Source organism: Sinocyclocheilus rhinocerous, unplaced genomic scaffold (assembly GCF_001515625.1).
Source record: "Sinocyclocheilus rhinocerous isolate Xijiao unplaced genomic scaffold, SAMN03320098_v1.1 scaffold579, whole genome shotgun sequence".
Classification (NCBI taxonomy): Eukaryota; Metazoa; Chordata; class Actinopteri; order Cypriniformes; family Cyprinidae; genus Sinocyclocheilus; species Sinocyclocheilus rhinocerous.
In genome coordinates, this window is record NW_015666542.1 from 126,439 (window position 1) to 142,124 (window position 15,686).

The 15,686-nt window shown below is 36.1% G+C and overlaps 1 protein-coding gene across 2 annotated transcripts in view; it reads left to right on the top strand.

The window, feature by feature from the left end:
* The window catches only part of LOC107732676 (run domain Beclin-1-interacting and cysteine-rich domain-containing protein-like), a 35,635-nt gene extending 20,197 nt beyond the window's left edge, over window positions 1-15,438 (top strand). For both annotated transcript variants that reach the window (XM_016544084.1, XM_016544085.1), the window contains 9 exons: window positions 3,431-3,488; window positions 3,607-3,739; window positions 6,216-6,361; window positions 6,446-6,510; window positions 6,595-6,833; window positions 11,523-11,584; window positions 11,662-11,815; window positions 12,133-12,226; window positions 13,646-15,438. In XM_016544084.1, the coding sequence (XP_016399570.1) occupies window positions 3,431-3,488; window positions 3,607-3,739; window positions 6,216-6,361; window positions 6,446-6,510; window positions 6,595-6,833; window positions 11,523-11,584; window positions 11,662-11,815; window positions 12,133-12,226; window positions 13,646-13,794 (1,100 nt within the window). In that variant the 3' untranslated portion in view covers window positions 13,795-15,438. The remainder of the gene's footprint in view (window positions 1-3,430; window positions 3,489-3,606; window positions 3,740-6,215; window positions 6,362-6,445; window positions 6,511-6,594; window positions 6,834-11,522; window positions 11,585-11,661; window positions 11,816-12,132; window positions 12,227-13,645) is intronic.
* Window positions 15,439-15,686: the final 248 nt, after the last annotated feature.

The window sequence follows — 15,686 nt, forward strand, 5'->3', positions numbered from 1 at the left end:
ACCCCTGTCCTAGGGCTTTATTTTCATTAGTGAAATTACTGACAATGTGTCTAAAATGTAATTATTCACACCTTATCTTCATTTTTACTGTAGGTAAAAACTTTTATGTAACCTATTTTTGTCTTTCTAAACGCCAATGATGATTCTGAAAGAAAACACGCAGTGTTTGTTATAGTAACACATGCAGCTTTCACGCGCATCTGACACTGGAACCGCGCTGTATTGCTGTTAATGGTTATTTTAGCAAATAGTTTGCTCCGTAAATTCAGTTCAACAGCATTAAGTTGAAGAGGGTAAACTTTATCTCTCGACTGAATCTGCACATGCATTTCAGGACAGGTGTTCTTGCTCCGTCCAAGCAATAAATGCATGTCTTTACCTGAGCGGTTGGAGCGGTTGATACAGCGCTCATTCAATGTCAGTAAGACCCCTTTCAGGGGCTGTCAAAACTACATTTTTAACATTTTTAAGAGCTATAGAAATACATATTAATATTTACAAGTAAATCTCCATATTATGCGTAGGCTAGCCTACTTTCTATATGACCCCCCCTACATCTAGTTTTGATGTCCATCAGGGGGGGATCAAGAACCCCCAACCCCCTAATTCGCACCCTGCTCTAAGGGTAAGTAAAGAGCGATAGAATTGGCCCTTCAAAATGAAGTGACCGATTATGTAACTCTGCAAGAAGATGAATTCTGTATCCAGAGATACGTTATTAAATAATGTACTTTAGAATAATGAAAGTATACCAGGAAATTGCATATGTAATACATGTGACCTCGTGACAATATGTGACCTAGATTTCCTAAAAGCCAAAGTATGTATTACCTGTAAAGTAATATGCTGATGTTTTCTTTTACGACCTTCAAAAAAGTGAAGATAAATAACAACGATAACTTCACAACACAGTCATCTCTCTCCTTCCATTTTTTTCCAGCATGCGCCATATGCGACAGCCCCTTGCCCCTTTGATCATGTATAAGTGCAGCACTTCCCCCTTCCAATACATCCCTCCCTCCGCACACATGGCTCACCTAAGCCGTCTGTCATCCAGCCCTGTAACCGCCTGCTCTGTTCACTAAATTAGCTATCTCCTGAGCAAGTCCTGCTGCTCGACTGAGCCTCATTGAGGAGATTGGTGGGCCTCTATCTTCTGAAAGATCTTCCTCTGTTGAATAAGCAATGCAGCATCCTTCTGGCCTGCCCAGGGCAATCCTCATCTGCACTCTCCTCCGCTCCCCACCCCCAACAGATTGCCTTCCAAGCTACTCTCAGTCAATGCGGCCACGCTGATGCACAAAGAGTAGATGGGCTTAGCCGCTGGGTGATGGATGCATTTTCATGGCCATCTCTGTTATCTCTCTCAAACAGGTCCCTGACTTCATTCCCTTCCTTTTTCTGCCCCTTCTACCCTCTCTGCCCCCAAGCCTTTTCTTTACCCCCATTTTCTGAAGGTCAATCATTAATACAACTGTGCATTAGTGCTGACCTCATGACCCCTTAACCTGAAAGCCTCAAACTCAAATATCGAGCATTCAGACCCTTCTTTCAGTCCAGGCTATATGCAGGGGGCCAAGTTTTCAAGGTCAAGGACTGAATAACCTGGATCCCAAATAATGTTTACTCCACCCCAAAACGAAAATTCTGTCATTAATTACTCACCCTCATGTCGTCCCAAACCCGTAAGTCCTTCGATCATCTTCGGAACACAAGTTAAGATATTTTTGATGAATTATGAGAGCTCTCTGACCCTCCATAGACAGCAGTTGTGTATTTCTTATGTTTTAAATAGGGCTGTCAAGTGATTGATTGTTTTTTTTGTTTTTTTTAAATCTAATTAATTACATAATGTGCTAATTAATCAAAATAACCTCAAATTAATAAGATTAATTAATTAACATGCACATCATGTGCCGATTAATTAAAGATAAAGTTGTTATTAAAGATTCTTGAAATTCAAAGCAACTTTACAGAAATAAGTGAATGATTCAGTCATTCATTCAATCGATTCGTTCAAACTGCTCTGTAAATTCAGTTCAACAGCATTAAGTTGAAGAGGGTAAACTTTATCTCTCGACTGAATCTGCACATGCATTTCAGGTGTTCTTGCTCCGTCCAAGCAATAAATGCATGTCTTTACCTGAGCGGTTGAAGAATACGCTACAGCGCTCATTCAATGTCAGTAAGACCCCTTTCAGGGGCTGTCAAAACTACATTTTTAAAATCAGTCAGAGCTATAGAAATACATATTAATATTTACAAGTAAATCTCCATATTATGCGTAGCCTAGCCTACTTTCTATCCGACCGCAAAGAAAACAAAAATAACGGCTTTATTCAACAATTCGTCTCCCCCACGTCACCCTGGTGCCATTTTTGAGAATATCCGCTGAACGTAAACGTAAATTTTACCGATCTCCTTGCTACGTTTCTGGACCTTGATCGTCGTAATTACATTGCTGTCTATGGGAGGGTCAGAGCTCTCAGAATTCATCAAAAATATCTTAGGCCACGTACATAGAGCAGCATAATACGGATGTCAGTCCTGTTTTTGAGTCCTTAATACGGTTACGTTCACACACAATTTGGTTGTTTACGGGCATGACAACCGCATTCTGTAACTGAAATCACACCCGTAAATTTTCAGGACTCACAACGCGCTATGTGAACGGAACCGGACTGGACAACTAGCTGCCTGTCACGTCATACAGTGTGAGAGAGAGCCGCTCTGCTGCACAAACGCGTGTCTTAGCGTGTGTTACGTGTTTTCACGTGTGTTTTCGGTAACTTACAGTGATGGAGAAATGAGCTGCGTGTCATCTGAAAGTTTTAGAGCCGGTCAGTTTTGTGTTCTGCGCGCGATTCAAATGCTCCGCTCTCCACCCAAATTTAAAAGCTGCTGTCGGTTAATGAAGATTTGACGGATGAACTCGCGGCTCGATTGGACTCTTGTCGTGTCAGAAAGTGTAAGACTTTCAGTTTTTGGACGTCGCCATCTTTGATTTTACTTTGGTCACTGGCGCTATGGTAAATGGTAAGGAATACGGGCTTGACTCCCGTTGCACGTTCATACAGATGGTATTCAAAACACAACTGTAAGCTGCTGTGTGAACGGGACATTTCGAGACTCACACCTGTAAAGAAAATGCGGTTATCAACCCCCAAAACTGACAGTGTGAACGTAGCCTTAATTTGTGTGAGATGAACGGAGGTCTTATGGGTTTGGAACGACGTGAGGGTTAGTAATTAATGACAGAATTTTCATTTTGGGGTGGAGTAACCCTTTAATTATTCAGATTTCTCCAAATATTTTACGGACGCTAAGTGTTGCTCAGCCAAGCATGCAATAATGTAAAAATATATAGCTCTTCTTATACAGTAGATCTCATTGGAGAAAGTTTTAACTGTTTTATTCTCATTGTTGTCAGATGCAGACATCAAACGCAGTGCGTCCAGCAGCAAGTCCTTCCTCAGCTCCGACTCCTTGTAAGAACATCGCAAATCTGTCTTTGTTTTGGCTGATCTTTTTGTGGTCATGAAGTCCAGTGGTTTTGAGTGGTATCCAGAACTGATTTGTGATCTGCTGTAATGTCTGTTCGCTCAGCTCTCCATCAATGCTACAGTCAAACTCCGCAGAGTCAGTGGCGATGGGTCTCCTCAGACAGTTTGAGGGCATGCAGCTTCCCGCCGCCTCAGAGCTCGACTGGCTGGTTCCAGAGCACGACGCCCCTCAAAAAGTACCACGACTTCTTTATTTACATCCTTAGGCCTGAAACGCAGTTTTCTGCGATACTGACCGTATTGGAAAGTAACGGTTGATATATTTGTATAGTAGGGGTGTAACGGTACACAGATGTCACGGTTCGATACGATTTCGGTACAACATGAGAAAAAAAGAATACTATGCTAGGTTTTTTTTCATTTATTTTAAACACAGTAGTACAAATTTTTATTTTTTCCACCTAGACGTGAAAATACTAAATATTATATTAAATTATGTTATATATATAAAATCTGCTGTACATGTATACATAAGGAATACATACTTGAAATATATTTGATTTAGTTAGTTAACAGAAAAACAAGGGAAAAAAATCCTATATATGCTGAGTTTGTTCATTTTTGTGACACGATTAATTTGTTCACAGAAAGGAAACTCAAATGGCAGAAAGCGACATCCTATTTGTTTTCTTTATTTTACAAAAGCACAATGTTTTGTTTTCAATGTGAGTGTACACAAATAAAAGTACACCTTTTACAGTGATGCATTATTAATAAGACAATAGGAGTGTTTTAAGTTGATTCTGCTGGTATAAGGAAACAGTTGAAGTAATCGCGCCGGCGCACACACACACAAAACATATCAGTTTCAGCATTGCTTACTTCACAGCGCAGTTAGTACTGTCAAAATAAAATAACAAGTTGGTATCAAAATAAAATACAGTGAACCAAACGTCAGCGCGCTCGCCTATGTGTCACCGTTGGAATGCCGACTGAAGTACAAAGTCTATTTACATAATAAATAATAGTTTAGCATTTGGAAACATCACAAATATGGAAATATTATGGAATATTTTGATTTGTGCCAAATGAGAGAGGTAGGATACACGAGCACAAAGCTCCATTTCGCAAACAGTTGAGTTGCCAAGCCTTTAAAGTATACTCCTTTGTCAGTAAGAGACGCATTCAGAATCAGCACATGGTCATTGTCTAGTGGGCTTTGTTTTCAAGTGCGCAACTCATGGCATTCGCTGTTCTTCTGCTGACGGTTATCAAACAGCGTTGCATTTCTGCGGGCGCCCCCTTCTGGATTGAGGGAGAATTGCCTGTATTCGTTGTAAGGCCTCATGCACCGAACCGAGATGTCCGTACCGTGACGGTTCGGTACGAATACATGTATCGTTACACCCCTATTGTTTAGGCTGCGGCTGTTTGCACTAAGTGTAAATAGAGATAGAGGCTATTTACTAGGAGTTGCACCAACTAGTCGACTTCAATGCTCTGCCATGACGCTTTAAGCTTGATGTCGACTAGTCGCTGGTCCTATAGAGGGCGCAACAGGATAAGAAATCTTTGAAGAACTTCCACATTTACGCTCATTTAGTAAATCTCCAGCACGTGCTTTCAGATGGAGCGGCATTTACTACACAGAGCCGTAGTTCACTGACAAGCTACGCAGTATCGCGTTCATAATCGCAGGCGATTCATTGGTGATAATGAATGCGATATTGCGTAGCTTGTCAGTGAACTACAGCTCTGTGTAGTAAATACCGCTCCATCTGAAAGCACATGCTGACGAGATGCGCATGAATATCGCATTCGATTATTTGCACAGCCCTACTCTCAAGCCATCCTAGGTGTATATTACTTTTTTCTTTCAGACGAATACTATCGGAGTTATATAAAAAAAATATCCTGGCTCTTCCAAGTTTTATAATGACAGTGAATGGGTGTCGAGATTTTGAAGCCCAAAAAAAGTGCATCCATTCATCATAAAAAGTGCTCCAGACAGCTCTAGGGGGTTAATAAAGGCCTTCTGAAGTGAATCAATGCTTTTGTGTAAGAAAAAAATATCCATATTTAAAATGTTATAAACAGTAATCTCTAGTTTACGCTAACTGTCATACGCGCAAGCTGTTCTGGGTGGTTTGAGATTATGGTTGTGGTTACGGAGATTACGGTTTATAAAGTTTTAAATATGGAAATTTTTCTTACACAAATGCGTTAATTTGCCTGTAATAACTCCCTGGAGCCGTCTGGAGCACTTTTTTTTATGATGGATAGATGCATTTTTTTGGGCTTCAAAATCTCGACACCCATTCACTGCCATTATAAAGCTTGGAAGAGCCAGGATATTTTTAAATATAACTCTGATTGTATTCGTTTGAAAGAAGAAAGTCATAAATGCATAGAATGCCTTGAGGGTGAGTAAATCATGGGCTAATTTTCATTTTTGGGTGAACTATTCCTTTAAATCTTTAAAAGAGCGCATTAAAATCTCCAGATGCAAATAGATCAAGTGTAATAAAATAAACACTTAAAGGTGTATCTTTCCTGTTTTCTTATGGACTCAAAACAGCTCAAAATCTCTAATTTTATAAGTGCATGAAAAAGCCCATAGTGTCTTGCCTTAAATTTTGATTGTAACTGAATATGTCTAAATTTCTGCTAATTTGAGCACGTGCTTTTTGTTGCTGTTATTTTGTTTTAAAGCTTCTTCCAATACCAGATTCTCTTCCCATTTCACCTGACGACGGCGAACACGCAGACATTTACAAGTTACGCATCCGAGTGCGAGGGAATTTGGAGTGGGCTCCTCCCAGACCACAGATCATCTTCAACATCCACCCTCCTCCAAAGTGAGACCATCTCCATCAGTGTTCAGCTTCATTCCCTTCATGACATGATTCTGTAACGTATGTATCTCTCCATTGATCTGTCAGGAGGAAAGTGGTGGTGGCCAAACAGAACTACCGCTGCGCCGGCTGCGGCATTCGCATCGATCCAGGTACACAACACACATGCGTTGTACAAATACAGCTTGATTTCCTTGACTCTGTGGGTTTACGCTGGTGGCTTCTCTGTGTAATAGACTACATCAAGAGGCTGAGGTACTGTGAGTATCTGGGCCGCTACTTTTGCCAGTGCTGTCATGAGAACGCGCAGGCCGTTGTGCCAGGAAAGATCCTCAGGAAGTGGGACTTCAGTAAAAGCTACGTCAGCAACTTTTCCAGGGACTTGCTGGCCAAGATCGCAGGAGATCCGCTCTTCAACCTGAACGACATCAACAGCGGCCTGTACAAGAAAGTCAAAGCCCTGGAAACAGTGCGCGTATGTTACACACAGTCTCATGACCGTAATAGTGGCTTCTTTTTAAACACCAACATTTGTTCCTCTTTAAGAATTGATACATCAATTTAGCTGAATTTACTAATTTAGTTAGTTTTGTAGTAATAGTGTGATAATAATATATAAATATTAATTTAATACCATAATACAATGATATATAACATGGAATTTAAATAAATAAGCATTATATAAAATAAAATAGATAAATAAATAAAAAATTATAAAAATAAGTATAAAAATAAAATAAATATAAATACATTTACATTTACATATACATACATTTACATTTAGTCATTTTGGAGACGCTTTTATCCAAAGCGACTTACAATTGGGGAATACATAAAGCGATTCTTCTTAAAGTGGCAAACAGATACAGGAAGTGCTAGTAATACCAAGTTTCAGGCATTGTTCAAATAATTACAAGCTAGAAAGGGAAGGAATAAATAAAGAGAAAGACAAAGTGCCTTTTTAATTTTTTTATTTAGAATGAAGTCAAGTAGCGTTTAAAGAGATGAGTTTTCAGCTGTTGTTGTTTGAAAATTATCAGGGATTCAGCATTCCGGATAGGGGTGGGAAGATCATTCCACCAGCCAGGAATGGTGAACGAGAATGTTCTGGAAAGTGATTTTGAGCCTCTCTGTGATGATACCACGAGGTGTCGCTCACTAGCCGATCTCAGACTTCTGGAGGGGATGTAGATTCGTAGTAGTGAGTGGAAGTAGGCGGGTGCTGAGCCTGTGGCTGTTCTATATGCAAGCATCAATGTCTTGAACTTGATGCGAGCCGCAACCGGTAGCCATGGAGAGGATTGATTTTGGCCACACCGCCATAAAGCCATGATCGGTGGAGTGTTGCAGTGATGTTTGTCCTTCTGTAGATTTCTCCTGTCTCTACATATGATCATGGAGCTCAACTAGAGTGACCATCAGCTTCTTGCTCACCACTATAACCAAAGCCCTTCTCCATAAGTTGGTCAGTTTGGCCAGGAGGCCAGCTCAAGGAAGAGTCCTGGTTGTTTCAAACTTCTTCCATTAAGGGTAATAGAGACTATATGCTTCTGTGACCCTTCAATGAAGCAGAATTTTTTTCTGAACTCCTCCCCAGATGTGTGGCTTGACGCAGACCTGTTTCTGAGCTCTACACGCAGTTTTTTTTACCTCAGGGCTTAGTTTTTGCTCTGATATGCATCATCAGCTGTTAAACCTTTTGTTAAGACGTGTATGCCTTTCCAAATCATACCCATTCAAATAAATTTGCCACCAGTTAACCTCACTCGAAGTGTAGTAACATCTGCAAGCAATATGAATGCTCCTGAGCTAAATTTCAGCTGTCCCAGATAAGGGTATGAATACTTATTCAATGGAATCATTTAAGTTTTTTTATTTTTAATAAATTTGCAAAGATGTTAAAAACCTGTTTTTGCTTTACCATTATGGTGTATGGAGTGTAGATTGATGTGGAAAAAAAGTAATATAAAGCAGTTTAACATAAGGCAGCAACATAACAAAAACATGGAAAAAAATGAAGGGGTATGAATACTTTATGAATACTATATATATATTAGGGGTGTAACGGTACCGTATTCGGTATTCGTACCGAAAATTTTCGGAACAGGATCATCCCTTCCTCTTTACTACTAGTTTTACACAAAATAAACATGAATGAACATCTCATGTAATCACTCAATCAGTGTTCCAATTGCGGAAAGACGTCAATAAAACAGCTTGTAGAAAAATGTCACGTAGCATTGCATTTACCTCCGGCAAGTCATCAGTGTCTACAGCTCGTTATTTGCTAGAGAAATGTAGTCTAGAGAAGAGCATTTCGTGAAATATCAGACTATATACTAGGGATGGGTGATATGGGCTTAAAAGTTTATCACGATATTTCTGGTATTTATTGTGATGACGATATCAATGACGATAATTCAGGGAATTCTGTGTCTTTAGAGAAAAGTATTATCTTTCCTATTTTTTACCCAAAATAGGGTGTTGTGAGCATTACTGAGTACACACGTAATGTAATGACTGTTTAATTCATACTGGAAGCCGGAGGGCGCCCTTGTGCAGAAACTCCACATATGCATCGCAGAAGTAATACTACTGACCACACTCCAGGAAATCCCTAATATGGACAAAGGTATCTGCTGCGTCCCAATTCACATTCTATCCGTCCTAAATAGTATTCGAAAATAGAATTAGTATGTCCCAAATCATAGTATGTTGAAAAGAGTATGCCAAAGATTCCCGGATGGTCTACTACTTGAGATTACAATTCGAAGAGCAGATCGATGCACACTCTAACGGCTAATATTGCCCACAACACATTGCGCGGCGGACGAGGATTCGATTATAATTACAAACACATAAAAAGTGTTTAAAAACTACAAACATGGCGGATATGCGAGACCGACGCACAGGCAGAGAAAGGGGTTTGAGTGATAGATAATCAATGTCTAACCTGATTAAAAATATTTATTTAATGTTATGCGTGTTATATTTCATCTGTAGAAACATTGTGAACATGTTTAATGATATGTTTGGTCATTAACTTTCAAATGCATCATTATGCAAACACATGAGCCGTTCTCGACATGATAGACCCGCGACGATCAACGTGCCTCTTCATTTCTCTCCAATACGGTAGGAAATTTAATTAAACGAAATGTGGATGATGTTAACTGTGATAAGATGATTGACAGTGCAGTTTAAACAGTGACAGAATGCACATAACTAAGCAACAGAGCATATGTTAATGACGCAGTTATGGCGAAGTAGTATGTCCCAAAGCTTGCCTACTATTTTGCTACATACTCAAAAGTATGTACTTTTTCTTCAACAGTACATACTTTTAGGGCATAGTATAAGTAGGTGAATTGGGGCGAAGCAATCCAGTTATCGCTGAATAAAACGCACAACGGAGATAGAGAAATTTAAACTGATGAAACTTGAAGACAATAAACATACGATTGCACAAAATATATGATTTATCTGTGTTCTTCAAGCAATCTTGGTTATTTTTTATAAGGAAAGTATATTTATAATGCAATGTTAATCGACATAGCCTTTATCACTGTATATAATACTATCATTCTGTAATATGAAACCATGTCTGGTCACAAAAAGAAGTTATTTCAAACACTCAACTGTTATTAAGTTAATTTTGAGAAAAAGCATGTCAATAAATGATATCTTTGTTGGACAACAGTTTTGTAAACAGGCTCATAAACATGCAAAACTGTATCGCACACGTGCTACTGTAGTACATTTATTCAGACCGATTTTTTGTGCTCTGTACAGTCCTAACCAAACCAGTTACAGATTGTAGAAGGAGCTTCTCATTTAGCGATAAACTCCTCCTCAGTTTCACGTTCTGCACAGAAATGTGTCAACAACTAGACTTTATCGTTATTATCGCAGGAAGACTAATTCTTATCATGGGGAGAATTTTTACCGGTATATCGCAAAAGATATCGCCCATCCCTACGTTATCTGATAGTGGTCTTAATTATTTAATGCATGTTTGAATAAATGTGTTATGAAACAATTTATGACAGCCACTGTGTAAATGAATATATTTCAACAACAAATAGGCAGAAATTGTCTAATTTAGAAGTTAATTTAATAACTACATTATGTGTAGTTTATATGTTTGCATACATTTTTTTTTTTTTTTTTAGTTGAGTGTCGATTATTATATATAAAAATAAATAGTAATTCAATTTAAGTTTGGGCTCTGTTGTTAATTGTAACCTTATAGTAATGTAAATGAACTCCCTGTTTATTGCATAACCTAAGGTAGATTTAATTGTAATTTAATTTATTTAAAGAGAGCAATTTGTTCAGTAAACCATTGTTTAATAATAATAATTAAAAAAAGCAATTTTATGTATAGTTTTTCCTCCTGCTGTACCGAAACTATACTTTACCGTGACGTCAAATCCGAGGTACGTACCGAACCGTAATGTTTGTGTACCGTTACACCCCTAATATATATATATATATATTTAATTTCTTATGTTTATTTTGTAAGGATGGATTAAACCATTAAAAGTAACTTTTTGCTAAGCACGAAGAACACAGTAATTTAGTTTTATCTTTTGGGAAGTATATTGTTCAAAATTAAAAATGCAAATCTGTTGTTTTGTTGTAATAGTGTAATAATTAATAAAATACTAATATAATATATTATAAAATATGTAACAAAATGTAGTTTATATAAATGCGCTAAATATATACACTACTGTTCAAAAGTTTGAGGTCAGTAAGATATTTTTTGTAATGAATACTTTTATTCAGCGAGGATGCATTAAATTGATCAAAAGTGACAGTAAAGACATGTATAATGTTACAAAATATTTCGGTTTTAAATAAATGTTGTTCTTTTAAATGTTCTATTCATCAAAGAAACATTTAAGCTGCTGAAAATTCAGCTTTGCCATGACAGGAATAAATAATATTTTAAAATGTACTAAAAAAAGTGGTTGAATTGTAATAATATTTCACAATATTACCATTTTTACTGTGTTTTTTCTTTACTTTCGATCAAATCATTTTTGAAAGAATGCTTGAGTATTCTTACCCCAGATTTTTGTACTTATAATATAATATAATTAATGTTTCTAATTGTGATTTGTATTGCTTCATTAAGAATGAATTTCCTGTATTACAGGCATTGAGGGAACAGTTGAACCACATGAAGAACCTCTTAAGAATGTGCCGTTTGGCTCAAGAGTGAGTGTTTTTCCTGCACTTTTTCTTCGAGACGGCACTGAAGAGCGCTGCGTCTCAAGTCTCTGTTCTGTTGACAGGGTTCTGGATCAGTTCGACACTCTTCCTGGACATCTGACCGAAGACTTTCACCTGTTCTCTCTCAACGACCTCACGGCTGTCCGCAGCGGCGGTCTGGGGCCAAAGCTGCGAGATCTGCTGCGCCTCGGCTCCAGCCACGTCACGGACTGCGTGGTGAGTAGTTACATAACATTGCGTTTGTTTAGGTCAGTGGTCTCAAACTCAATTCCTGGAGGGCCCACAGCTCTGCAGAGTTTAGCTCCAACCAGCTCCGACTCACACCTGCTTGGAAGTTCCTAGTGATCCTGAAGACCTTGATTAGCTGGATCAGGTGTGTTTGATTTGGGTTGGAGCGAAACTGTGCAGAGCTGTGGGCCTCCAGGAATTGAGTTTGAGAACACTGGTTTAGGTGATATTTTATGGTCTAGATTTGCGGTTGATCTAGATTTATCAGGTTTATTTGTTCTTCTTCTGTTGTTGTTCCCCCACAGCTCTGCCAGGCCAAGGGCTTCATTTGTGAGTTCTGTGGAAATGACAAGGACATTATCTTCCCCTACGAGCTCAGCAAGTGCCTGCGCTGTGAAGGTGACCCTCTTATTGATTGGTTGATTGATTGATTAATGCATTTATTTATGTATGTATTTATTTCTAAATGCATTTATTATGCATTTATACATTTATTTATTTATAAATTGAAAAGTATTTCTAATTTAGTTTATTTCTGCATTTATTTGTTTATTTATTTATTTATTATTTCATACATTTCTACATTAGAAATAAATGTATGTTATGCATGTATACATTTATTTATTTATAAATTGAAAAGTATTTTCAATTTATTTTAAATAGTATTTTATACAATTATTTGTTTATGCATTCATGGATTTATTTCTTCCTTTATTTATGGATTTATTTATACATTTATGCGATTTTTATGAATTTTTGCATTAATAAAATATATATTAAATGTATATATAAATAAATATTTATTTTTTTATAAATTGAAAAGTATTTCTAATTTAGTTTATTTCTGCATTTATTTGTTTATTTATTTTTTATTTCATACATTTCTACATTAGAAATAAATGTATGTTATGCATGTATACATTTATTTATTTATAAATTGAAAAGTATTTTCAATTTATTTTAAATAGTATTTTATACAATTATTTGTTTATGCATTCATGGATTTATTTCTTCCTTTATTTATGGATTTATTTATACATTTATGCGATTTTTATGAATTTTTGCATTAATAAAATATATATTAAATGTATATATAAATAAAGATATGCATTTCTTTATACATTTATGTATGCATTTGTTTGTTTATATGAATTTCTGCGTTTCTGCTTTTATTCTGCTTTTTATTTATTCTTTTATTTCTACATTTATTGTTTTTTCTATATTTCTTTAAGCATTTATTTCAACATTAATTTATGCATTTATGTTAAGTTTATGCATTTATACATTTATTTATAAGTTTGTTATGAATTTATACATGTATTTATTTATAAACTGAAAGGTATTTATTTATTTATAAATTTGTTTCTGTGTGCAATTATGTACACATTTATTTATGCATGTTTTTATACAATTATTTGTTTGTGTTTATGGATTTATTTATGCATTTATTTATGATTTTCTTCCTTAATATATAATAATACATAATGTTTATATTATTTTTTTATGTTATTTATACAATTATTTCTGCATTTATTTATATGCATAAATTAATAAAATGCATAAATGTATGCATACATTTATATTTGTGTTTATATGCATTTATACATTTCTGTTTTTTATTTTTTATTTATTCAGCTTTTTATTTATTTCTGCTATTATTTATACATGCATTTATTTATTTATATATGCATTTATGCACTTATTTATACATCAATGCATTTATTTATACATTTATTAAGCTAAACTACAATGTTTTCTTTAGGTCTTTTTCCCATGTTATGGTGGTTGGTTGTAATGGTCTGTTTTTTTGTTGTGCAGATTGCCATGCGTGCTATCATAAGACCTGCTTTAAGGGTGGGAAGCAGTGTCCCCGCTGTCTGAGACTCGCCGAGAGGAGAGAGCGGATGGCTCGCAAGAACATGGAGGAGCAGGAGGACAGAGAGGAGGACGAGGCCAGCGGGACCTAACACACAATGCCAGTAAGATTTCACCAGAGCACAGCGCAGCAGTGAATGTAGTGACTGATATTCAGCCAAACGTTTCTTGATTCCCGTCCAAAATAAGCTGCTCTAAAAGTCCTGCTGACTGCAGCACAATGGATCATTAATGCTAAAGAGTTTTATGTGCAAACAAGACGTTTCTGCTTTTTAAGGACTGCCGCCTTCAGACACAAAATCGTATTGTTTTTTACTATGTGCCGTGTTTTGTTTGTTTGTTGCCTCTATCCTTAAAAATCCAATTTATTTTTAATCAACAGGCTGTTGAGTCCTGTGGTAAGCTTTTATGTGTAGGGATTTATGTGTAATGTTATTGTCTATCTGCTTTTTGTTGGTTATATTTTAGCGTATAACCTGTTGTGTGCCTCTTTGTTTTGCACAATCTGTGTTTCTCCAGAGGTTTCTAGAAGTGCCAGGTCCAAGCTTACTGTGTTAAAGATCAAAGCTACTAAAACAAAAGGCCTCATTCGTGAAATGTGAGCCAAATTAATTTAATAATTTGTAAATAAATAAATAATATTAATTTAATGCAACAATGTACCACAAGTAAACTACGAATTTCAAGTAAAACAAATTTTTATGTACATGTCTGTTAACGATTGAAGTGTAAATCGGCATATTGAACTGAATGCAACTATTTATGTAAGAATTATTTTTTGCACTATTTTGTACAGAAATTCAATTTGCTTTTTCGTAAAAAACCATTTTAGACTGAAATTTGCTCTGGTTATTCCAAAAACAATTTATGCATAATTGCGTAAATACGCATATGCATAGTATGCATAAATTGTTTTGGTTTTGTGAACATTTTAACCAGAAATATAAATAAAACCAATTTGTAAAACCATTCTTGTGGAAGTTACTACAAAGTTCAAGTTTCACAAATGAGGCTTAATACTGGTCTTTAATTGTAAATTTGAAGGCCTTTTTGCTTTAACATTTTGCACCTACCAAAAAATGGCACTTTGTATGTTTTCTGTCCGTTGTTAGACAAAAAATGTCTTGTTGGTTCTTTAATTTGCACTAGTTTGATGTTTGTTTGAATGAGAATTGTATTAATGTTTGAGCCGGAACATCATTCCAACATCTCACATTCAGTCCAAAATCTTGCACAGTGGCCCATACTCATCCAATGAAGCTACTCATTGAAAAAGAAAGTTGTACCAAAGTGTTAATTGGTTAAAAGAGTTTATTACATTGGAAAGTTGTATTACATCATACATACTGGACCTAAGTTAGTTTGAGTAGTATTGAAAAGAAAATATATTCAAGAGCCCTTTTGTTTGCTGCTGTGAGTATATCTGAAGCAATAACGACCATGTGCTACTCTGCCACAAGCATTAAATGACTTAAATGCACTGACCTTAATTATATGAGATTGAACGAATGAACAAACTTGCTATTGTGTGGTTGCTTATGGGATCTAATATTAAGTTTGTAATGTTTCATTTGATCCTGCTGACGATGTGTCCACTTGAGCTTATTGTTGTAAAATTACTGAGTTGCCTTTTTTTTTTTATTCAGGTGCTTTTGATGCACTATTTGAGAAGATGTACATATATAATTTCTTATTATGTAAATATATGTAACTGACAATTAAAGATGTTTAGACTACTTTTGCCTTTGTTTTGGAGTCATTATTGTATTGTTGTGTTACACAAAACTTTTGATGGACCGTTAATCGGTTTTACCAATATTTTTTCCCGATATTTGTGCATTTTTCCATAATCAGATATCAGTTTTGTAATGTCAGATCCACCGATAAATGGTTCAGTTATGCATATCGGTTATCGCCTCATAAACTCGCAAATAATCGATATCGGTTACAATAGGGTGACCATACATACTTTTTTTTTTTTTTT